This window comes from Bubalus kerabau, chromosome 6, assembly GCF_029407905.1.
Source record: "Bubalus kerabau isolate K-KA32 ecotype Philippines breed swamp buffalo chromosome 6, PCC_UOA_SB_1v2, whole genome shotgun sequence".
Classification (NCBI taxonomy): Eukaryota; Metazoa; Chordata; class Mammalia; order Artiodactyla; family Bovidae; genus Bubalus; species Bubalus kerabau.
Window position 1 is genome coordinate 100,417,267 of NC_073629.1, and position 25,760 is coordinate 100,443,026.

At 44.5% G+C, this 25,760-nt stretch overlaps 1 protein-coding gene across 2 annotated transcripts; it reads right to left on the reverse strand.

The window, feature by feature from the left end:
• Window positions 1–1,817: 1,817 nt before the first annotated feature.
• NSUN4 (NOP2/Sun RNA methyltransferase 4) lies at window positions 1,818–24,977 on the reverse strand. 2 transcript variants are annotated; one of them, XM_055585990.1, is made up of 7 exons: window positions 24,828–24,865; window positions 21,437–21,548; window positions 20,595–20,938; window positions 15,125–15,279; window positions 11,252–11,412; window positions 3,862–3,986; window positions 1,818–3,280 (listed from the first exon to the last, which is right to left on the reverse strand). In XM_055585990.1, the coding sequence occupies exons 3-7, from the start codon at window positions 20,882–20,884 to the stop codon at window positions 3,004–3,006; spliced, it is 1,008 nt and encodes a 335-aa protein (XP_055441965.1). In that variant the 5' UTR covers window positions 20,885–20,938; window positions 21,437–21,548; window positions 24,828–24,865; the 3' UTR covers window positions 1,818–3,003. The 2 variants fall into 2 exon arrangements, with proteins under 2 accessions (XP_055441965.1, XP_055441964.1); XM_055585989.1 differs by lacking the exon at window positions 21,437–21,548 and having other exon boundaries at window positions 24,828–24,977.
• Window positions 24,978–25,760: the final 783 nt, after the last annotated feature.

Here is a 25,760-nt window from a genome sequence, read left to right on the forward strand (position 1 = left end):
CAAATCATGCCCAAACTCAGTGGTTTAAAAACAACCATTTTGTTTGCTAATGATTCTAAGCATCAGCAAGTTATATTGGTCTTGACTGGGTTCACTCATGCGGTTTGGGTTATTTAACCACTTAGCTGAGGTTAGAAGGTCTTAGCTTGGTGTCCATCACGTGTCTCCTGCCGCTGGCCTGGGCTTCTTCACATAGCAGTAAAAAAGAGCCAAGGTAACAGTGAAAGCTGCAAGGTCTCTTGAGGCCTAAACTTAGAACTCACACAGCATTCATTCCACCAAACTTAACTGGTCCAAGCAAATCATACAGTTAGCCCAGATTAAAGGGGTGAGGAAACAGACTGTGTCTTAGGGAAGGAAATGGCAAAGTCATATTGCATTGGGACAGGATGTGACATTTAAAACTTAAAATACCAAGTATTAGCAAGGCTGTGAAGCAAAGTACTCTGTATTTGGATTGAATCACCATGATCTATGTGAAGAATCTCGGCTGTGAGAGAGCTCAAATCAGAAGTTCTTAGCAGGGTTTTGTAGTCAAGTTCCGGTCATGTAGTCAAGTCACATGTATATAACCAGTTACACCAGTTGTAAACAGTCAGTAAATAAAATAACCCTGGGAGTCACCAGGGGAAGTTCAGATTTAAATAGCACAACAGAAATACCAATGCCTTTATCTGGGCCAACAGTGAAAAACCAGACATCCAGATAGATAGAGCTTTTCCAATCCAGCTGTAAATCAACTCTTTTCCATAATGTGAAATTCTAAAATAGGCAAAACTACAGTGACAAAAAGCAGATCAGTGATTACCTGGAACCAGGGATTAGGGAAAGGAATTAAGTGCAAAGGAGCACAGGAAAACATTTTAGGAGATGGAATTGTTTTCTATATTTTTATGGTGATGATGGTTATACTATTATAAGGAATTATCAAACACATTTAAATGGTACGTTTAGTACTGATAAATTATACTCTGTGTAAATAATAACAAAAAAGAAGAATTTTTTTTTTAAGTATCATGCTACATTTAATCTTTGGGACTAAACATTTAATATTTTATTGCTAAGAATCATTCATATTGTTATGTGTCACTGTAGTTCACTTGTTTCGAAACCAGAATAATATTCCACTGTGTGAACATTCCAGTTTATCTGTCCACTCTCTTGCTCATGGGTATTTGGGTTTGCTTTTGTGACCAGGGCTGCTATGAAAACATTCTTGTATGTATCTCCTGATGTACATGTAAGAGTTTCTCTTGGATTTATCCCTAATATTGGAATAAGTGAGTTGTAGGTAAACGTTCAATTATAGGAGATAAACTATTTTCCAAAGCAGATCTCTGCTTTTCTTATCTGCGTCTCTCTGTCCCCAAATAGACTTCGACCCCAAGTGCAGGAGACGCTATCCCCTTGAATTATCACTGCTTAGCATTTAATTAGCACCAGACTGGCTACCCAGGAGGCCAAGGGAAGAAACCCAGGTACCTAAGGCCTCCAAGCCTCAGCAAGTACTGAATGTTGAATAAACAGCAGGCAGGAACCAAACAGCACACATGGAAGCTAATTAAGAGTCCTACTCCCTGGAGCTCCATCTTCCTAGCTTTACTTGATTCTGAGTCTGAAAGATTTTTCAGGGCCCTCAGTTACGATGCAAATTCCAAGAAGGGAGAAGGCTTAACCTCATCTAAAATCCTTCTCAGCTGACACCTCTAATACCCAAACAAGGATTAGCAGGAAAGGCTTAAAGAACAAAAGGAGAGACAGAAAGAGGAAGAGAAGGGTTAAGGAAAGTAGGAAGAATCCTCTTCCATGCAAGAATCAGTTTTTCAGAAAAAAAATTTAATAAAAAAAGTAGTATCTGCAAGTGATCATAAGCAATTTTTAATATCCCTACCTTTAAAGAATTGCCTTCTTTTGCTAAAGTTACAAAAACAACACAACTAACAGTCAGGCATTACATGATGTAATATTGCTCCAAACACACAGTGTGAGATGAGAGCCTGTGATGCTGGGAGAATAGCTCTGAGGGATTTGGGGTTAGCCAGAGAACTAGCACCAGAGCTCAGTCGTGGACCAGGAACAACAACAGCAAAAAAACCCTGAAGATAACAAAATAAGACATTAGGCAATTCCTAGGTGCTCAGAGAGCTGCCATTCTGAAGAATGAAGGGGCCTCATTTTCTCCCACAGTCCCAAGCATGCATCCCCAGCAGTTCCCTGGCCACCTGTCATACAGGAGCTCAAGGAATACTTACTAGAGGAGTGAACAAGGGAAGAAACACACAACAGAGTATCACAGCCTGTGGCAGAAGCAGCTTCCCAGCCAGATTTGGGCAACAGTGCTGTTGTTAGTAGGAGGATGCCTGAATTATTCACTTGGAGAGCTTTCTTGATGTTAAGTAAGCAGATTATAATGCACTGGCTTAACATTTTCAGTTACTCGTTCCTGAAATCAGATCATGGGCCATATGGAGAAACTTGGCAGGCTTGTGTAGGTACTTCAACTGCTCAAGACTTATCATGCAAAACTCATCTCAAGTGTGAGAGGGGTTGTGTAACCAGAGGCCTATAACCAGGCTGAGGTCCTGGACTCTGGGTACCTGAGAGCTAGTGCTCAGTAGCAGCACCTGGTACAAGAGGAACTAACAAAACTTGGACTGACATGAGACCCCCCAAACTTTAGCCCCAGCTTGATGGAGCTTCAACAATTTTATTGGCTAAACGCTTCTTCCCAAGTTTACAGCATACTGGTTCCTCCTCCTAAACCCCTAATGGGGCAGGAACCTTTAGTACAGGCTCAAAGATGGGGCGTAGGGATTGGAAGTGGGTTGTAATGAGTTAGAAACCTGCTGATGCTCCACAATTGGACAGCAGGACAGAAAAACTCCTACTTCCTACTGCTGAAAACCATCTATAGAAAGACTTGAATGGGATGGAGATTTACCACTGGTCTCCACAAGAGTACACCCAGTCTTCCTACACCAGGACTTCAGGAACAGGGCAATGCTACGTCATTCTACACATTTTGCAAAAGTACATAGGCCCAAAATTGGCCATGAGGTTTGGGATTACCAGCTCCCCAACTTGGCAGGATGGGAAGAAAGAAAATGTGTTCATGAAAAGCTTTCGGAAGTGAGTCAAGTCTTCCACCTGAACCTTGATGCTGTATTGATTGTCCAGGAGCTCGATGGCGCCTTGCACCACATACTCATTCTGTAAATGTGAAAGTGAGCAGGTAGAATAGACAATGTGGCCTCCTGGTTTGGTGGCAAGGAGTCCAGCCCTGTAAAAAGAGAGAGAGAGTGGCAGTGACTAATGAGCTTCCCAGAAGCAGAAGGGTAACGGAAGATGGAAGGATGGGGAGCCAGCTGTGGGATGGGTGGCCGTGTTAGCCTCTGTGTGCCTTCCACAATGACATCATCTGAAAAGCTGTTCTCAAAGCAGAGAGTAACCTAACCTTACTCCATGGGCTCTCCTCCAAAAGCTGTCTTCAAACAGTCACCTGATCTTTGACTCCAGTTATAGACCAAACTCTGATACTGGCTATGAACCGAGTTCTTATCCCAGCTGTACAGAGCCTTGACCTCAGTACATATTTCAAAATTGTGTTAATCATTGACATGGGGTTAGGGGTTAGCCTGGAGGTAAAAGTCAATCTGTGCAGTCCATCCTGCTATGTATTTCTACCACATAGAGTTTTTATGTCCCAGAGGAAGACCATCCTGTGATGTTTGTCTCCTTCAGGCAGATTCCCAAACAGAAAACCCTTCTATGGGTGATGGTCTTGGCAACAGCTTCGAGAACCCCAGACTCCCAGATCACTCTTTTCCCAAAGCTCTGAGTTTTTGTAAATCTGTTACTCACGCAAGAAGCTGCACCTGCAACACAGGCAACATCTGCCGCTCCTTCTTCCTCGAACGCTGGAAGATGTTGTTTTCTTCCTCATGAAGGGAGTGGCGGTCTGTGGTACAGGGCACATCCACTAACACCTGCCCAGGAGTGTAAAAGGGCAAGAATTAGAGCTCCTTACAGGCTCCTCTTCCTTAGGTCAGGGCTATCTTAGTCCCTTGACCTGGAGGATTCAGCAGAGTGCTCCCTTGGCCCATCCCCCAACTGCAGAGTATCTGACAAAGCTTCTCACTTTAACCTGATGGACAACTCTGAAATAAAGAGTGGGGAAATAGTACATCTAGGTATACTTATGGCTGGTCAAAAAACCAAAACCAACATATAAATAATTGTAATTAAATAATTGATATCAACCTAAAAAGAAGTCTTCCGTGTTTCAGAGCTCTGTCCTTAACTCTGTCCCTAGCTATTTGAATAAAAACATCCAACTTACAGATGATATAATGCCCAAAGGGTAGCTAATACACTGAGTAACAGGATCAGGATTCAAAATTATCTTATTCTAAAACAATGTCATATTCAACATGGAAAAGTTTTAAAGTGAGAGATGCAAAGTCATTCACTTATTGGGGAATTCCCCAGTGGTCCAGTGATTAGGACTCCCCACTTCCTCTGCTCAGGGCCTGGGTTTGATCCCTGGTCAGGGAACCAAGACCCCACAAGTCACACAGCACAGCCAAAAATAAACAAAGTCATGCATTTATTTATTAAAAGCCTACTCTGTGATGGGCAGCAAAACAAAACAAAACAAAAAGAGCCCCTGACCTCCCCCAAAAAATCAGTCCTATATTTACATTTCAAAAAAGTAAAAATCATCTATGGAAAAGATCTGTAAATTTTCAGTTAAGCACAAATTCCATGTAAATTAGTAATGACCCAGGGTTCAATATTCAGATGCATTCTTTGGCTACATGAATTGATACAGCACACACAGAGTAAGATAAATGATTACCTTGTACTCTGGTCAGGTCATATCTCAAGAAATGTGATGGGACTAGCGTTCAGAAAAAGAGACGTTAATTAAATAAGAATGCTCAGAGAAGGGATAGGAAAGCTCAGAGAAGGGTCACTGGGATATTTAGAAACCACATGACAATACCCTCTGTTTCCTGAAACCCTTGTAATACAAAATACCTAAAAAGGATAGATAAAATACATTTTAAAAATAGTCAATATTTTTAAATGCATAGGTCAAAGAAAATTAGAGAAATCCATAGAAGCCAAAGAAAAACCAGGAGTACAAATCCAAGGAGGCACTCCAGAGCTGAAGCTGATGGCTTCTTTTTATTTCCAACTTGAAGTATAGTCGATCTATAACGTTGTGTTGGTTTCTGGTACACAGCAAAGAGGTTCAGTAAAAAACCAAACACACACATATATATTATTTTTCAGATTCTTTTCTACTATAAGATATTGAATATAGTTCCCTGTGCTATGCAGTAGGACCTTGTTCCTTTTTTCTTTTGGCTGTGCTGTGTGGCTTGTGGGCACTCAGTTCCCTGACCAGGGATTCAACCCAGGCCACAGCAGTGAAAGCCCAGAATTCTAACCGCTAGGCCACCAGGGAACTCCCAGGACCCTGGTTTATCTATTCCACATACAGTAGTTTGCATCCACTAACCCAAAACCCCTAACTTATCCCATCCCTCTTTCTCCTTGGTAACCATAACTTTGTTTTCTATTCCTGTGAATCTGTTTCCATCTTATAAATAAGCTCATTTGTATCTTTAAGATTCTACTTGTTAAGTGATTTGTCTTTCTCTGTCTGAGTTACTTCACTTGGTATGATAATCTCTAGATTCATCCATGTTGCTGCAAATGGCACTACTTCATTCTTTTTTATGGCTGAGGCATATTCCATTTAACGTATGTATCACATCATCTTTATCCACTCATCTGTCAATAGACATTTAGGTTGCTTCCAAGTCTTGGCTCTTGTAAATAATGCTGCTAATTATAGTTTTGTCTGGACATATGTCCAGGAGTGGGATAGTTGGATCCCATGGCAACTCTACTTTTAGTTTTTTAAGGAACCTCCATACTGTTTTCTATAATGGCTGCACCAATTTATATTCCCACCAACCGTGTAAGAAGGTTCTCTGCTCCACAACCTCTCCAGCATTTATTATTTGTAGACAATTTTTTTTTTTTAATCTTTTTGGCCATGCCACACAGCATGTGGGATCTTAGTTCCCTGATCAGGGATCAAATCTGCACTCCATGCATTGGCAGCATGGAGTCTTAACCACTGGACCACCAGGAAAGTCTCAATTATCTGTAGACTTTTTGATAATGGCCATTCTGACCAGTGTGAAGACACACTGTATTTTTGATTTGCATTTTCGAAAAATTAGCAATGTTGAGCATTTTTTCACATACCCGTCGGCAGGATTAAAAAGACTGTGTGGATCACAATAAACTGTGGAAAATTCTGAAAGAGATGGGAATACCAGACCACCTGACCTGCCTCTTGAGAAATCTGTATGCAGGTCAGGAAGCAACAGTTAGAACTGGACATGGAACAACAGACTGGTTCCAAATAGGAAAAGGAGTACGTCAAGGCTGCATATTGTCACCCTGCTAATTTAACTTATATGCAGAGTACATCATGAGAAACACTGGACTGGATGAAGCACAAGCTGGAATCAAGATTGCCAGGAGAAATATCAATAACCTCAGATATGCAGATGACACCACCCTTATGGCAGAAAGTGAAAAGGAACTAAAAAGCCTCTTGATGAAAGTGAAAGTGGAGAGTAAAAAAGTTGGCTTAAAGCTCAACATTCAGAAAACGAAGATCATGGCATCCAGTCCTATCACTTCATGGGAAATAGATGGGGAAACAGTGTCAGACTTTATTTTTTGGGCTCCAAAATCACTGCAGATGGTGACTGCAGCCATGAAATTAAAAGACGCTTACTCCTTGGAAGGAAAGTTATGACCAACCTAGATAGCATATTCAAAAGCAGAGACATTACTTTGCCAACAAAGGTCTGTCTAGTCAAGGCTATGGTTTTTCCAGTGGTCATGTATGAATGTGAGAGTTGGACTGTGAAGAAAGCTGAGTGCCGAAGAATCGATGCTTTTGAACTGTGGTGTTGGAGAAGACTCTTGAGAGTCCCTTGAACTGCAAGGAGATCCAACCAGTCCATTCTGAAGGAGATCAGCCCTGGGATTTCTTTGGAAGGAATGATGCTAAAGCTAAAACTCCAGTACTTTGGCCACCTCATGCGAAGAGTTGACTCATTGGAAAAGACTCTGATGCTGGGAGGGATTGGGGGCAGGAGGAGAAGGGGACGACAGAGCATGAGATGGCTGGATGGCATCACTGACTCGATGGATGTGAGTCTGACTGAACTCCGGGAGTTGGTGATGGACAGGGAGGCCTGGCATGCTGCGATTCATGGGGTCGCAAAGAGTCGGACACGACTGAGCGACTGAACTGAACTGAACTGAATGTAGAATTAAAATATAAACCTTCCTAAATAAAAAAAAAAAATTTAAGAGATTACACAGTGAAAGAAACAGTAAGTAAAACAAACACAGTAAATACTTTGACAGAGCCAAAACCAAATATATCAGGGACATTAATTGTTTTAAAAGAGAAAAATTTTCAGATTGGTTCAAAAAGCAAAACCCAATTCTAGGGAGTATATGAGAGACATATCTAAAGGGTAGTTATTTAATAAGGCTAAATATAAAGAGATTGGAAAAGGTATAAATGCAACATATATAAAAGGGAAGTTGTTAAGTGGGAAGACAGGTAGGTCTATCTTGCCATGAAAATAAGGAGCTCTGGCACTCCAGCTGATGGCCAGGTAGAGCTGGGGTAGAAATGAAATTACCAAGAGTGTATGGAGTCCTGAGATAGTATTCTTCTTTGAATCTGAAGTGCTTAACACTTGCCTAACACAGTATGTGGTACACAACTATTTGTTCAATGAATAAATTAACAAAGACATCTTCAGGACATTAAAGCTGTTTTCAAACATCTGAAATGTTTCAGACAAACATCTGAAATGTTTGTCTGAAATGTTCCATTTCACATGAAATGGGAGGCAGTGCATTGTTATAGAAGGCATAGCTAGAATCAATGAATGGAAATAATAAAAATAAAAGGGACTGTGATGATAATATTTTTAAATGCTTTCTATATGCCAGGAGCATTCTACATGCATTCTATTTAATCTTCACCTATGGGATAGGCATTAATATTATCCTTACTTTACAGAGGAAGAAACTGAAGTTTAAACTGAAAGGTTAACTTCTCTGGCTGGTAAGTGATGGAGCCAGGATTCCAAACCAAGCAGTCTGACTCTAGAATCCTTGAACTCAGCCATATACCATAAAATCTAGAGATTTTAATTCAGTAAGAGAAAGAATTTTTCTAATAGCAGAGGTGTTCAACACAAAACCTGAGTGAGCCCCTGTCACCAAAAGTATGCAAACACACGCTGAATAATGATGATGGCTACTACCTGTTTAATCTTCATGGCCAGTTGATGTACTGAGCACTTTCCCGGGATATGCTCATTATTAATCCTCATAATAATCATTTTCTATTTTACAAACAAAGAGGCTGAAGTTCACCGAGATCAAGCAGCTGTCTCAAAGTCAATAAGTGGCACCTCTGTGATACAAAAACAAGTTAGGTCGACAGCAGAGGTCATGCTCCCTCTACTCTGCTGCCTGTATGCCAAAAAGGCTGAATAGGGGATTCCTACACAGATGGGAAGCAGGTCTCTCAAGCTATCCAAGATGCTATATAAGCCTTGGTCTTTCTTTCCATGTCTTAGAGTGGCTGAGGCAAGATGGTAAGAACTGAACAGAAGAGAAAAATGCGTCAGATGACAACACAGAGGCAATAGCTGTATACATATATTTTATATTTTTAGAAGTATATATTTTAAATAAATATTTTTAGAATGTGCCGATTAGAAAATACAGGGAACTCTCCTCCACTGTTAGTGGGAATGTAAATTGGTGCAGCCACTATGGAGGATAGTATGGAGGTTCATCAAAAAACTAAAAACAGAACTACTGTGTGTGTGTGTACTCAGTCGCATCCGACTCTTTGTGACCCCATGGATTGTAGCCCGCCAGGCTCCACTATCCATGAGATTTTCCAGGCAAGAATACTGGAGTGGGTTGCCATTTCCTTCTCCAGGGGAACTTCCCGACCCAGGGATTGAACCCACCTCCCCTGTATCTCCAACACCGGCAGGCAGATTATTTACCACTGAGCCACCTGGGAAGCAGAAGTACCATATGACCCAGCAATCCCATTCCTGGGCATATAACCAGAGAAAACCATGATTCAAAAGATACATGCATCCCAATATTCATTTAGCACTATTTACAACAGGCAAGACACTGAAGCAACCTAAATGTCTATCAACGAAGGAATAAAGATGTTGTACATATATACTGTTATTGTTGTTTAATTGCTAAGTCATGTCAGATTCTCTTGCAACCCCATGGACTATGGCCTGCCAGGCTCCTCTGTCCATGGGATTTCCCAGACAAGACTACTGGAGTGGGTTGCCATTTCCTCCTCCAGGGGATCTTCCCTACCCAGGGATCGAACCCTCCTCTCCTGCAGTGGCAGGCAGATTCTTTACTACTGAGCCACCTGGGAAGCCTACAAGAAAACTAGAGCGGGTTGCCATGCCCTTCTCCAGGGGAATCTTCCCATATATATATTCATATAATGGAACATTATTCAGCCATAAAAACGAACAAAATTGTGCCATTTGCAGAGGCAAGGATAGACCTAGAGACTGTCATATAGAGTGAAGTAAGTCAGAAAGAGAAAAACAAATAAAATATCACTTACATGTGGAATCTAGAAAAATGATATGGATGAACTTACCTGCAAAGCAGAGAGACACAGGTGCAGAGAATAAACTTACGGATACCAAGGAGGGAAGGGAAAGTGAAAGTTGCTCAGTCATGTCCGACTCTTTGCAACCCCATATACAGTCCATGGAATTCTCTAGGCTAGAATACTGGAGTGGGTAGCCTTTCCCTTCTCCAGGAGATCTCCCCAACCCAAGAAAAGAACTGAGGTCTCCCTCATTGCAGGCAGATTCTTTACCAGCTGAGCCACAAGGGATGCCCAAGAATACTGAAGTGGGTAGCCTATCCTTTCTCCAGTGGATCTTCCCGACCCAAGAATCGAACTGGGGTCTCCTGCATTGCAGGCAGATTCTTTACCAACTGACTATCAGGGAGGCCCAGGAGAGAAGAGGGGGTGGAATACACTGGGAGACTGGGATTGACATATATATACTACTATGTATAAAACACATAACTAATAAGAACCTACTGTAGAGCACATGAAACTCTACTTAATGGTATGTGGTGACCTAAATGGGAAGGAAATCTAAAAAAAGAGGGGATACATATAACTGATTCACCATGCTATAATTGATTCACCATGCTATAAAGCAGAAGCTAACACAACACTGTAAAGCAACTATACTCTAATAAAAATAAGAATTTAAAAAATAATAAATAAAATATAAATAACTTAAAGATGTAAAATGACTTTCCGCAAAAAACAAAAAGTTGGATAACTCCAATGGTGGCAGGATATGAGGAAATAGTGCCCTTATTCATTACCAGTAGAAGTGAAACTGATTTAGCCTTCACAGGGAGTGATTCAGTAACCTCTGTCAATATCCTAAGTACATATAAACTGTTATCCAGCAATCATACTCCAAAAACAAAACCAAAAGTTTGACTTCAGGGCATATTATTAACTAAAAAGTTCAGAATAGTAAGCATAATACACTACCATTCCTATTATTTTTTATATACACATTTATATTTGTATATACACAAAGAAAATACTTTAAGGGGATACAGAAGAAAATACAGACATAATATATAGGGAGAGGAAATCGACAGCTGTGAGACAGGATTAAGAAGGAAACACGCTTTTCTCCAGATACCATATTGAGCCTTCTGCATTTTACATCATGTACTGTATAAATATTCAAAACTAAATAAAATGAGCTTAATCATACTTACTTTAATGAGGGTTACTGTGCAGCCAAATGAGTAGTGAAATAAAATAAGGCTAATTAATTTTTTTCCAGCCAGACAGGTTCAAACTCTTTTTGTTCCCTCTAATCAAGATAGCAGGCAGTCATCTAAGCTGAACTGACAGTTCTGCAGATGGCTGTTTTCATCACATCACCCAAGGAAGAGAGTTGGCCAGGTCCACAATCAGCCCTACATCTTCAAATACATATGGCTAGATCCTACCCGCTCAGGGCCTAGCACCAGGAGGGAATGCCAGGTTTGGCTAGCTGGATGTCCCAGGTCAGGAATCACTCACCCGGTCATAGGTGTCCCCCTCCAGTTCTCCCCATTTCCTGCCATCCCATGATGTGACCCGAACTCGATTCTTATCCCTGACATCTTGAGGCACATAGCTGTGAAGGACCCTCTGTAGCCTGCTCGTTCGTGACGTGGAGAGATCATTGGCAGCGAGATTGCCTGTGGGAGTATAAATTTTAGGATTGTTTTTTCTACTTCTGTAAAAAAAACACCCTTGGACTCTTGACAGGAATTGCACGGCATCTACAGACATTCTGGGTAGTAGGAACATCTTATGCCTGCAGGTATAAAGCAACTTCAGAGGCCATTGCACAACAAAGCATCCCACCAGCAACGGTGCTGATGGAGAGTCAGACAAATTCTCAGGCATAGCCAATCAACGCAGACCCCCAAGGCAGGGGCAAGTGGAGGAGAAACATTTATTATATGCAAAGCACAGTACTAGACACTCTGGAGTGGGGGCTGCAAAGGCAAACACCAACTTAGTCCAGAAAGGTTATATAAATAAACAAAGCAGACTAGGCTAAAACATTTATTTCTTTAAAAAATATGCTCTCTCACCTTTCTTGAAATATACATTTCTCTTCATCTTTGGTAGATACTACATATTATCTACCCCCAACTTAAATTCTACTCTTATTCCTTAGTATGGGCTTCCCCAGCGGCTCAGCTGTAAAGAATCCACCTGCAATCCAGGACACGTAGAGACATGGGTTCAATCCTTGGGTCAGGAAGATCCCTTGGAGAAAAAAATGGCAACCTACTTCAGTATTCTGGCCTCGAAAATTCCATGGACAGAGGAGCCTGAAGGGCTATAGTCCATGAGGAAAAAAAAGAATCAGACATGACTGAGCAACTAAACAACAATTCCTTAGTTTCAGAACTCCAATTTTATTTGAGAGAGAGGGGAGCAATATCCCCCAAAAGACTACATTTCCAAGCCTCCTTTTACAGCTAAGTAAAACTATAAGACTAAGTTCTGGTCAGTGAGTTGTAGGCAGAATTACTGTGTGGGACTTCTGGTAAGATGTTTAAAAGAAGCTGATGCAGGGCTTCCCTTGTGGCTCAGTGGTAAAGAATCCACCTGCCATGCAGGAGACATGGGTTTAATCCCTGGTCCAGGAAGATCCCACATGCCATGGAGAAGCTAAGCCCCAGCTCCACAACTACTGAACCTATGCTCTAGAGTCCAGAAGCCGCAACTACTAATACCACAGGTTGCACCTACTGACGCTTGTGTGCCCTAGAGCCCGTGCTTTGCAACAGGAGAAGCCACCGCAATGAGAAGCCCACGTACCACAACTGGAGAGCAGCCCCTGCTCGCTGCAATTAGAGAAAAGCCCATCCAGCAGCAAAGACCCAGCACAGCCAAAAATAAATAAAAATTATATATAAAAAACAGAAGCTGATACAGGGACTTTCCTGGTGATCCAGTAGTTAGGATTCTACCCGCCAATGCAGGCGACACGGGTTTGATCCCTCATCTGAGAAGATTCCACATGCCGAGGGGCAACTAAGCCCATGTGCCACAATTACCGAAGCTCATACGCCCCAGAGCCTGTGCTCAACAAGAGAAGCCACTGCAATAAGAAGCCCGTGCACCACAACTAGAGAGTAGCCCCCTGCTTGTGGCAATGAGAGAAAACCCACCAAGCAACAAAGACCCAGTAGAGTCAAAATTAAATTTAAAAAATTAAAAATAAATAAATAAAAAGCTGATACAATCAGAAGATGTGCCCCTTTTGTCCAGACTTTTCTTCCTGCCTGGAATTTGAATGTAATGATTGGAATTCCAGTAGTCAAGCAGTCATGTTGGAGGCATGAGGCAATCCTGAGGATGGAAGACAGCAATAAAATAGGTTGCAAAAAGAAAAGAAGAAACCCTGATAACTGTGGAGCCTCCATGCCAGTCCTGGACTGCCTATATTCCAGCTCTCTTACATAAGAGAAGAATAAACATTTCTTCTTTAAGTCAGTTAGTTGAGTTTTCTATTGTATACAACCAAGCCTAAACCTGAATGATTCACCATCTACCTTTCACTTTCCCTTTTGTGATAGACACGAGTTTGAGAAATATTTCACTTCACTCTTGGCTCTAAGAAAAATATTACTGTGAGCTTAATGATAAATGGCAATTGATACCTGGCCTCGGAATCAAGGAATCAAAGAGAGCAGTGGGTACTGTGGTGAAGAACTACAGAGTACATACTTTTATCTAGTGAGTGAACCACTTTAGTCTCCCCACAAAGAAATACGTCCTAATTTTTGAGGGCACTCAAAGAAGTCAAAATTGGATTCTCTGCTCAAGAAGAATTTGCAGCAGGATATCAATTGAGGAGAGAAAATCTGGGTTCCAGTTCTGGGCCTATCTCTAACTCCTTTAGAAAAGCAACTCTCAATTACTTCTTTGGCCCTTCTTCCTCTTCTGAGTTCTAGTTCCTCCTCATCCAAGAAACTCCACCTTATCCATTCCCCCTTCTGATGAATTTTCACAGCAGTCAGTCAGATCAGCATAGCCCAGCCTAGGGTGATTGGACCCATTAAGCCATATCAACATTTCTTCATTCCCTCTGGACTTCCAGAATGTGGAAATCAAATGTAGTACCTCTCTGAATCACCTGTAGGGCCTACCTTGAGGCTGGAAGCTAATTCAAACTGTGCAAGTTGGCTGATAAGAACTGGAAAAGAAGAGTCCAGGTCCAGTAAAAAAGGCTATGGCAGAGAAGCCTGGCTGAGCTCCAGGGTCAGTGTCACAGCCGTCCCCTCCCTCCTGGCTTCCCTGGTGGTCCAGTGGTTAAGAATTTGCCTGCCAACGCAGGGGTCATGGGGTGAAGAGTCCACATGCCGCGGGGCAACTATGCCCGTGTCCCATAACTCCTGAGCCCATGAACCCAAGAGCCTATGCTCTGTGACCAGAAAAGTCACGGCAACGAAAATCTTGAGCACAGCAGCTAGACGGTAGACCCCAACTGCCACAACTGGAAAAAGTCCATGCACAGCAACAAAGACCCAGCACAGCCAAGAAATGAATGAATGAATGAATAAATAAAAATCACAGCCTCCTTGTGAATCTTTCTCAAGATAAAAATACTGTTTATATTAAGGCAGGATGTCAGCAAATGGATGGTTGAAATGAACATTTACAATGAACAAGGCCCAGGCTGAGCTATACTACTGAGTAAGTCTTAGACCTGTCCTCAAGGAACTCCTTATCTTGGGGAGAAAGAACATGTATACCCATTATCCTCTGATGCAAGGCTAATATACTGTTTCAAGGGTGATGCTCAGGGTGTGAGAGTGCAGGAGACAGAAGACACACTTCGCAGCTGGCCAGCAGAGATCATGAGAGAAGACTTCCAGGAGGTGGCACACTTGAGCTGAGGCTTGAGAGCTAAGAGGGTGATAGGATGGGGCTATTCCAGAGAGAATCTGTAACATGAGCAAAGGCAGAGCCTTATTCAGGCAACAAAGAGTAGCAGGATATGGCTGAAGCACATAAAGCCTGGGAAAGAATGACATATTAAAGCTCTAAAGGACTGCTGTGGCCAGATCTTATCATTTTAGCTGTCAGGCTAAGAAAATGGAACTTATAGACAAAGGGAAAAGATGCAGAGGGGTGAAAATGTCATGTGGTAGATTAATCAGGGCTTTGCTTTAATCTGCTTTCAAAGACCTTGCTCTGCTTGGCAGTCTTCCTTGGCCACCTGACAGAGAAAGAGAGGAAGTCACTGCAAACAGAAAAAACAAACCAGCTTAGCAAGTACCCTACCTCTGACCTGGACCAGAGAGCTCATCATATTCAATGAGCCCCTGACTGGGGGACGGAGGGGAGGGGAGCCCTCCCTGCTCAAGACACAGCCCTCTAACTTACGGCAACAGCCAGTCTGAAGCAATGCTAGTGTCTTCCCCCCAGGGGCTGCACACAGGTCAAGCACGGTGTCACCAGGCTGCAGGCCAAGGGCCAGGACAGGCAGCAAGGATGCAGCATCCATCAGGTAGTAGTCCATGAGACCCAGGCTGCCAAGCCTAGAAGAGAACAGACCACCTTAGAGTGAAAGGCCAAGTCAGGAGACCCACTGGAAGTCAAGGTCTCAAGTCCATACCCTCAGGGATTACTGAGCTCTATGTAGCAAAAACTCATTTCTCCGACCCACCCTCAGTTATGTACTCACTCACTCATTCATCTACATAGCAGCCAGCCTTTTAAAACAGAAATCAACTCACCCAATTCCAGCCACACTACTCATCTTGCTATTCCTTAATTAAGCTACGCATACTCCTGTTTTGTAGTTGTTCTGCTTTCTGCATGCAGCATATTTCCTCCAAACATACCTCATTTTCTTCCTCACTTCTTTCAGGTCCTCCGCGAAAGTTACCTCACCAAAGAGGCACTGGTATGCCCTGACCACTCTATCTGAAAATAGCAGCCCCTAATAGTTGGGGAAACAGTGTCAGACTTTATTTTTGGGGGCTCCAAAATCACTGCAGATGGTGACTGCAGCCATGAAATTAAAAGACGCTTACTCCTTGGAAGGAAAGTTATGACCAACCTAGATAGTATATTGAAAAGCAGAGACATTACTTTGCCAACAAAGGTCTGTCTAGTCAAGGCTATGGTTTTTCCTGTGGTCATGTACAGATGTGAGAGTTGGACTGTGAAGAAAGCTGAGCGCCCAAGAACTGATGCTTTTGAACTGTGGTGTTGGAAAAGACTCTTGAGAGTCCCTTGAACTGCAAGGAGATCCAACCAGTCCATCCTAAAGGAGATCAGCCCTGGGTGTCCTTTGGAAGGAATGATGCTAAAGCTGAAACTCCAGTACTTTGGCCACCCCATGCGAAGAGTTGACTCATTGGAAAAGACTCTGATGCTGGGAGGGATTGGGGGCAGGGGGAAAAGGGGACAACAGAGGATGAGATGGCTGGATGGCATCACCGACTCAATGGATGTGAGTCTGAGTGAACTCTAGGAGTTGGTGTTGGACAGAGAGGCCTGGCATGCTGCGATTCATGGGGTCGCAAAGAGTTGGACACGACTGAGCGACTGAACTGAACTCCCATCTATCTTTAAAGTATTTATTATTCACTTTGTAAGTATGGGGGGGGTGTGTGTGTGTGTATTTTTCTCCTTCTCTCTCGCTATATTAGAGTGAAGGTAGAGACTTCATCTTGTTTTGTTCATTATAACATCTCCAACACCTGAAACAGTGAATGGCGTGTGGTAGGAACTCAGTTTTATTAGGTTACATATTGAGATACAAAGTTCTTTCTGGGTTCAGAAAAGAATGCCATCCATTGTGCCTGTCAGAGTTAAAATTATCTGACTTAAGTTTGGACGAAGCAATGGATTTTCATTAGGTTAAAAAAAGGGAGTCGGGTGGGGAAGAGGTGCATTCTAAGCAGAAGAAAACAAAAAAACCAAAGGCATAGAACCAAACCCATAGCTTCTTTCAGACACGGTGAGAAATCTGGTGTGTAGAAATACAAAGAGATCCAACCGGTCCATCCTAAAGGAGATCAGTCCTGGGTGTTCATTGGAAGGACTGATGTTGAAGCTGAAACTCCAATACTTTGGCCACCTGATGCGAAGAGCTGGCTCATTGGAAAAGACCCTGATGCTGGGAAAGATTCAGGGCAGGAGGAGAAGGGGACGACAGAGGATGAGATGGTTAGATGGCATCACCGACTCAATGGACATGAATTTGGGTAAACTCCGGGAGTTGGTGATGGACAGGGAGGCCTGTCATGCTGCAGTTCATGGGGTCGCAAAGAGTCAGACACGACTGAGCGACTGAACTGAACTGAGAAATACAAGGTACGTGAGACTGAAGTTGGAAAGCAGATAGAGGCCAAGGTTGTAACAGATATTAAGTTTGGACTATAACCTGTAGGCAGTTACCAAAACTTTTTAAAGAAAATCACACGATCGGCTAGTGAGAGTTTTAGAAAGCTAGGTAGGCTAGAAAGAGCAAATTAGAAACACAGCACCAGTGAGAAGGCTGTTAGGAGAGTCCAAGTGAGAGCTAATGACACACAGATAGAGGCAGCAATCATTAGGGTAGAGGGGGACGACAACAACATGACAGTCACAGAAGGACTCCTCACCCACAGCTGTCGTAAGGGCAACTGCGGTGCAGTCATTCAGCCTGAGACACCGTTCAGCACGGACAGCCTTTGGGGACAGTCTAAAGGAGACAGAAAACTTGGTCCTTGATGCCCTGACAGGAAGGCCCTGGGAGAAAGATGTGACAAGACATGAGACAGTACCACTAAGGATCAGCTACAAGAGCTACAATCCTTTCACACTTGAATTGTCTGTGAAACTGTGTGCCTTGTACCTCACAAAGGAGAAAGACAAGAAATCAGAGAAAAATATAGAATTGCTATCATAGCTGTACTGGCTCACAAAACCCATTCTTATCAAGCTCCTTCCTTTTACTAATTTATTTTAATTCCTTTCTTTAAGAAGCATAACTCAACCTTTTTTTTGGGGGGGGGGGGCTGGTTCATAGTTTTAAGAATCGGTTAAAAGCTACAATATCTCTTTTCAAAAAAAAGGCACAGTATATTTATGGCTGATTCACGTTGTTGTATGACAGCAACCAACACAACATTGTAAAGTAATTATCCTGCAATTAAAATTTTAAAAAGAAAAGCAAAACAACTTTTCAATTTCAGGAGGTTCCTGAACTCCGTGAATACATTTTTGAACTTCCCAGAGGTTAAGATCCCCTTGATTTACAGGGAATCCATCAAGACAAGAAGGAAAAAATTCAAATACAGAGATCTGCTTTCCCCCTGCTCTCAGAGTGTCCTCAGGCAACTTAGAAAACAACATGGTCTTACTCCATGGATCTGCCTAAAGCCAGGGCCTTCAAATCGGCCTTTAACCCTGCTCCAATCTATGCCCTCCTCACTGTGACTAAAACAATCTTCCTGAAACACAACTTTGATGGCAATAACATCAATAGTAAGAGATACTACGTATGAGTGTTATATTGCAGGGACGATACTTGGTTTTTAATACACATCATTTGATTTAATTCTTACCACAACCCTATGAGGCAGGAGAACTCAGATTCCAGAGCCAGACTACCTGGATCTCAAATCCAGCCCACCTGCTCATCAGTTGTGTGACCTTCAGCAAATCAGTCAACTTCTCTGTACCTGTTTCCTCATCTGTAATGAGTATGTACTAGATAGGATTAGTGTGAGGATGAAATGAATTAACAGAAGTCAAATGCTTATTACAGTATCTGGCACATAGTGAGCTATACTTGTCAGCTATTACTATCATTACTTTCCAAGTTATCTTCCTGATAAGGAAACCAAGGCTCAGGTATCCAATGCCACATGTCTTTTTTTTTTTTTTTGGTCGCACTTTGTGGCATGCAAAACTTCTCCAACCAGGGATCCAAGGATCAACATGGTGGCCCCTGCAATGCAAGCTTGGAGCCTTAACCATTGGACCAACAGCGAGGCCCTGTATATCTAATATCAATAAGTGGTGAAGACAAGATTCAAACCTAGGTTTTCTTAACTCCAAAGCCCATGCTTATAATCACTCTATGTTATTCCTTTCCTCTGCTCTGAACCCCTCTTCAGTGGTTCTCTAGAATACATATTGGCCATTTACAGCAATATATAATAAAAGGAACATGGTATAAAGCTACCCAGCTCTGGTATTCCAGTCATTTATAAGCAACCACCAAGAAACTCCCCTTTCCCCAGCCTGCAAGCTCCTGGAATTCAAGATTCCCATACATGACTTCCCATGTACTTTTCCAGCCTCATCTCTTACTTCTCTTAAGCATACAGCCTTCCTTCAAACCAGCCACTAAGACTACTGCAAAGACTCCTAATTTACAATCCCATTTCTAGCCTTGCCTCTCTCCAACCTATTTTCCACACAGCAGCCAGAATGATATTTTTAAAATTCAAAGCTGATTACATCATTCTCCAGCTTAAAACCTTTATGGCTGGGACTTCCCTGGTGGCCAGTGGTTAAGACTCTGTACTTCCACTGCAGGGGGCACAAGTTCAATCTCTGGTCAAGGAACTAAGATCCCAGATGCCAAATAAAAACGACAACAAAACAAACAAACAAAAAACCCTTTCATGGCTCCCTCTTCCTTTTAGAGAAAAAGTCCATAATCCCATATAGCCAGTAAAACCTTCCTTATTTGGTTCAGATGGTAAAGAACCTGCCTGCAAGGTGGGAGACCTGGCTTTGATCCCTGGGTTGGCAAGATCCCACTCCAGTATTCTTGCTTGGAGACTCCCCATGGATAGAGGAACCTAGCAACCTACAGTCAATGGGGTCGCAAAGAGCCAGACATGACTGAGCGACTAAGCAGAGCACAGACTTCTGTAGCCTCACACTCCCATCCCCAACCCCATGCCACCAGTTTTAATTCCTATTCATTTTCAGGTCTTAGCTTAAATTTCACTTCCTCAGCACTAGATCTTCTAACTATAAGACTTCATGGCATCTTGTACTTTTCTTCTGTAGCACTTATCACAACCATAAATAGTCAAGTTATCTCCCTCACTACACTGCAAGTTCTGTGGTGACTTGTGCACTTCAGAGTGCCTGGCATTTGGTAGACAATATTTGCTGAATGAAAGAAACACTCCTTCAAATATCAACTCCCACATCCTACAACTACCACTGAGCTCTCCTTTTCTCAATTTCTAAAACACAATTTAGCATTTTATTACAGAATCTTTTTTCATTCAAATTCATATACATCTGAGCATTGGATAAGATGTCTGGAAGGTCTCCTTTCTTTTCCCCAGTCTAGTACTAACTTTGTGTTCCTAAGCAAGCCCTGTTTCCTAAACAAGGCCCACTTCTTTGGTATCATGAGGTTACCTGTTCTACTCTCTTTGATGGGGGCAAAATAAGAAAGCAATTGTAAATAACACATTTTAACTAGAGAGGGTGCAGTAAGTGCTCATATAAGAAGTATGAGGGTTTTTTCCTTTCTTAGGCAGTAGCACAGACCAGGCTCAAAGTGAAGGTACTTTGACCCCTCAATGTGCAGGGGTCAGACTGCCTCGGTCTAAATACTAGCTATACTACTTACTACCTAACGGACCTACAGAAGTAAGAACCTTAACTTCCCTGCACCTCAGTTTCCTCAAAGACGAAAGAAAAACAGTAATATTACCCACCTCAGAGGACTGCTGACAGAACAAAAGGAGGTAAGGCCCAACACATATAAGCACTTAGTAAATATTAGCAATATTAGGATCCCTATTAAACAGGACAAGAACTGCATCTCTTCCTGTATACATCTGGCAGACACTCAGCACAGCCCCAGCCTCGATCCAGATCCTACCTGGCAGGAGGGAAACGGCTGACATCCCCTCTGGTGAAAGTAAAACAACGAAGATTTGGACTGCAAGCCCAGGACGCAGGGGATGGAGCAGTAGTTTGGCTATTCTCAGGCTCTGGTTCCCTGTGGAAGACAGCTTCATTCACAAAGTCCCTGGCATTCAGCTGCTCCAGCTCAGCACTCACACGATCCCCAGCAGCGAAGTTATTGACCAGTGCACCATACTTCTGCTCTGAGAGGAGACTGACCCGGATTGATGGCCAGAGATCTCCAAATTGCACACTGTAGGTCATGTCAAAATTCTGCAGAGCCAGTTGAGTAGCAGGAAATTTGGGCTCTGTGGAAGCCTGGAAGAAAGAGAACAGGGCTATAAGTCTTCTAGGCCTCACTATCCCGTTCCTGCCTGAGCCCACCACCACCTTGGAGTGCTGCGGCAAACATGGGTCCAGCTAAGCGCCCACTCCTGCCTTTGCATCGTGCCTCTGCCTGCCAGAGCAAAAGTGTATGAGAAAAGTAGTGGGAAACTGGCCTTTCTAACTCTGCGTTGTGAAAGTAAACTCTAGCTCTCACAATAGCATGTGGGGTTCACCAAAAATAAGGGCATTCCTTGAGACCTAGGAGAGGACTCTTAAGTAGAGTCTATAGAAGGTTGGTAGCAACTATAGAGGCCCTGGGCAAAGAACAGATTTAAAGATGGAAGACATTTTTTTTCTTTCTGAACAGTCCTTCCATTTTCTAAAGCACTTTCACATCTCCTAGCTTAGATGAGCACCACAAGAGACAGCGCAGTGGGATACAAAAAATATCAACCTTCTACATTTGGTGGAGAGGTGAGGGTAACTTACCTAAAGGTCATGCAGTGACTGACACCACGATGTTCAGTATCACAGGGCTGAGGGTCATCTAGGGAAAGTCCCCAGATTCCAGGAAGGTAGGATGAGAAGAGCTCACAGAAACCTTGAAGTGTGAATCAAAGTGGAGACTTACAGAACGACTGCTAACGGGGGCCGCAGAGAGGGGCGTGAGTCAGGCTTGAAGTGTACAGAAATAGGTTGAAAGAGGAAAAAGATCTCAGCTGAGGAGTCCACAAGTTGGCCCTGGATGCCACAGCTGGAATATACTTACTATGGCTGGCAGCCCTGTTACCGTCTATGAATTTTGTGTTGGCTTAGATTTTTGGGTTGCTTGGAACTCCTTCTCTGCCCTCATTTCTTGTTACGGCGGGGGCTCTTGCTGCGACCCTGACCTCTGCTATGGTGGGGACTCTTGCTCCGCCTCGGACTTTTGCCACAGTGGGGACGACTCTTGCTCCGGCTCCTGCTCTGGCCCTGCTTTCTGCTACGGTGAGGACTCTTGCTTGGGCTCCGACTTCTGTTACGAAGGGCACTCTTGATCGGGCCCTGACTTTTGCTAGGTCTGGTACTTTCACTCTGGCACTGATCTTCAAAATGTAGAGGACTCTCTGTCCGGTTTTTATTTGTGCTTTCTTGGGTACTATTGCTCCCACTCCGACTTCTGCTAAGATGGAAAGTCTTTCTTTGAGTCCAAGTTGTGCTAGGGCAATGGGCACTCTCACTCTGGCTCCCACTTGCGCTTTGGTGGATGTTCTTGCTGTCACTACTTTGGCATTCACTAATAACCAAAAGTGAACTACAGCTGGCATTAGTGCTACAGCTGGAACTCTTGGTTGAAGGCACAGGACAGCTGTAGGGAATCTGGGAGGACTCCTTGTGGGAGTCTCGAGAAGCCATGGAGTAGACGTGGAGGCCACATGGCATAGCATCAAGGTGACCCCGGGCTCTGGGGGCAATGGGTAAATTTTGGGGGTCAAAGGGTGTTCTCAAAGGGATAAAAGAATAGATGTGGGTAGAACAAGGAGGCACCACAGGCTGGCGATGAGGTTGGAGTGGGCCCCGGGGAGTGCTATAAGTGCCACCAGGGGGCACCACAGGCTGGTTATGACACTGAAGGGGACCTGTGCATTGATTGAGGGGACCAGAGAGTAGGCCAGGATCGGGGGTGGGGGGAACCATGGAATATACATGGGTACTACAGGGGGGTCCTCGGGGGCTGGTCTGAGCATAACTACTGGGTAAGATAGGATCACAAGGAAGGCGAAGGGGAAGGGAAGCAGGGATAACTGTTTTGAGGGTTCTAGGAACCAAAGAAGGTGCAGTAGTCCCTTGGGGAAGTTCTTTGGGGCAGGAATTTGAGCAAGTTGTGATGGTTGTCACCATACAAGGAGGACCAGAGATGCCAGAAGAGCGGGAGGGAGGTGGAGGAGAGGAGCTGGGCTTGGGGGCGCTGGGCTGGTCAGGAGTGTGCTCGGTAACCAGGGAGTGACATCTGTGGGGAGAATGTGGTTGTTTTACCTCTGAGGATTTGGGAGACTTTGCTTGGGGACAAACGGGCACAGGGAGAGGGGATTCCTTACAGCTTCTGCAGGGGGGTGACGGGGGTGGATTCATAAACTGGTTGCCTGGAGGTGAAGGGAAGAAGGCAGAACAAGGACAGTGGGAGGACAGGGGAAGAGGTGGTTCCTGGGGACAGGTGGGACCAGAAATGATAGCACCTGGGGTTATTCGGAGATAAGAGCTCCCACCAGTCTCCCAGGAATAAATGGACTCAAAGCAAGACTTACTGGAATCCTGTAACTGGGGGTTGCCAGTACTCCCAGGGGATAGATGGATGGCATAGTAAGGGTTCCCAGGGGCAGGTATGTGGGCCTCTGGGGGAAGATGGGAATAGTGATAAGAGCCCTCCTGAGGTGAGCTGGGACAACTAGATGTGCCTGGTTGAGAAGAAAGTGGGGAGCCACAATAATTTTTCCCAAAAGTCGGGTCAAGCTGTGGTTTAGGTTCCTGAGAGTCTGGACGCTTAACATGGCCATGGTAAAACTTGTCAGTGGGTGGGGAAGATGCTGAGGAAAGAGGAGGATCATTGTAACTTCTCCCTGAGGACCAGGAAGTAAGCAGAGTAGAGGTCATGGGCCCAGTATCCAAAATCCTCTGAGGAGGTGGAGAAATTATAGGTCTAGTTTCCATGTGCCGATAGGCAAGGGGAGGTGAAATTACAAGCCCAGTTCCCAAGGACCTATGAGTAAGAGGCGGTGAAATCACGGGGCCAGTTTCCAAAGGCACATGAGTAAGGGGTGGGGAGGTCACCGGGTTGGTTACCAGGGCTGGAGGGTATCCACCATAGTAACAGAGGTAACTGTGCTGGTCTATGTAAGGGTCTCGGGGACAGGGACGTGGTGTTCTCGGAGGGCTGATCCAGCTGCAATGAGGGCTGCGCTGACGGGCAGGGGGTGACCCCACAAGGCGGAACCGCTCAACACAAGGACTTGGAGGGGAAGAACCCGACAGGATAGGCTCACGGCAGGAGGGCCTTCCTAGGTGTGGAGAACTGGGTTCAAAACATCCCCCTGGGCGCGGAAGAGCCTGCGGGGTTGGGGAGGAGGGCGGTGGCGGCCGGGAAAGAATCGGTCGGGGTAGGGAGGAGGGCTGGCCGGTTAGGGAAGAAATTTCAGGGCTACAAGTGAGGCCAGAGAAAGGGGCTCTGGACAAGTGGGGAGAGCCCATAAGGTGGGAGGAGTCGCTTAACCTTTTGCCTGGTTTGGGGGAAAGGTCTGGAGGTGGTCGCTATAACCTTTCCTGGGAGCCAGAGGCAGCTCGAGGGTGAGGAATGGGGTTGAATCCTCTCCCGGAGGGCAGCAGAGACCCGGGAGGGAAGGGTAAGTCGCTACGTCACTTTCCTAGCGGAGAGGACGGCCGGGCAGGAAGGTCTAGGAGGAAAGGAAGAGAAGAGGTCATGGGGGAAGAGGGAAGGGGAGGTAGGGTGGGAAAAAAGGGGAGGGAGGGGGGAAGGAAGGAAGGGAAGTGGAAAGGTTAGTGGGGGGTCCCGGGGAAGGTAACCAAGTGCCGGAAACAAGAGGCGTGACAGAACTGAAAAAATGAGGGCGGAGGTGATGACGTAACTTAGAGGGGCGGAGTCTGGAGTCCGCAGACCTAACTAGAGGGGCAGCCGCAGACTTGTGACGAAATAAAAAGGCGGAGAGCGGCGAAGACTACAGAGGTGAGAAGGCACCTAGTCACGCCGCCTGAGGGGTGGGGGAAAGGTGACCCAAAGCGTTCCAGAGGCGCTGGAGTAGCGAACTAACTGAGGGTGCGAGATATGACAGGGCTGGAGAAGTTTCCCGAGGGGCGGCGGTAAAAGGCTGCCGTCACTGGACCTTACCCATTTCTTCTTATGTCGTTGTCTCCGCGGGACCGTCGCGAAGTCCGCACGCTTCAGCATGTCCCGAACACCTCTCACTACGAGCGCAGCCATGTCGGCGTGCGTTGCTTTGTAATTCCGACCGGAACCTCAAAAGCAGACGCTCAGGTTCCGGAGAGGTGGTGTGCCCCACCGTGGACGAAAAGGGGAGAGCGTTACGGCTGACTCTCTTGGGGCTCCGCCCTCCAATACGACGCGAGTGCAAATCCCGCCCAGCTAGGGATCTTTTGTTGGTCTTGCTGCTGTTGTTTTTAGTCGCTCAGTCATGTCCTACTCTTTGCGACCCTCTAAACTGTAGCCCTTGACGTACTCCTTTTCCTATTTGGAACCAGTCTGTTGTTCCATGTCCAGTTCTAACTGTTGCTTCCTGACCTGCATACGGGTTTCTCAAGAGGCATGTCAGGTGGTCTGGTATGCGCATCTCTCAGAATTTTCCACAGTTTATTGTGATCCACACAGTCAAAGGCTTTGGCATAGTCAATAAAGCAGAAATAGATGTTTTTCTGGAACTCTCTTGCTTTTTCCATGATCCAGCGGATGTTGGCAATTTGATCTCTGGTTCCTCTGCCTTTTCTAAAACCAGCTTGAACATCTGGAAGTTCACGGTTCACGTATTGCTGAAGCCTGGCTTGGAGAATTTTGAGCATGACTTTACTAGCGTGTGAGATGAGTGCAATTAAGACTCCGAGCTGCCAATTCAGGGGATGTGTGTTTGATCCCTGGTTTCGGAACTAACATTCCCAACATGCTGCACTCAGTTCAGTTCAGTTCAGTCGCTCAGTCGTGTCCGACTCTTTGCGACCCCATGAATTGCAGCACGCCAGGCCTCCCTGTTCATCACCAACTCCTGGAGTTCACTCAGACTCACGTCCATCGAGTCAGTGATGCCATCCA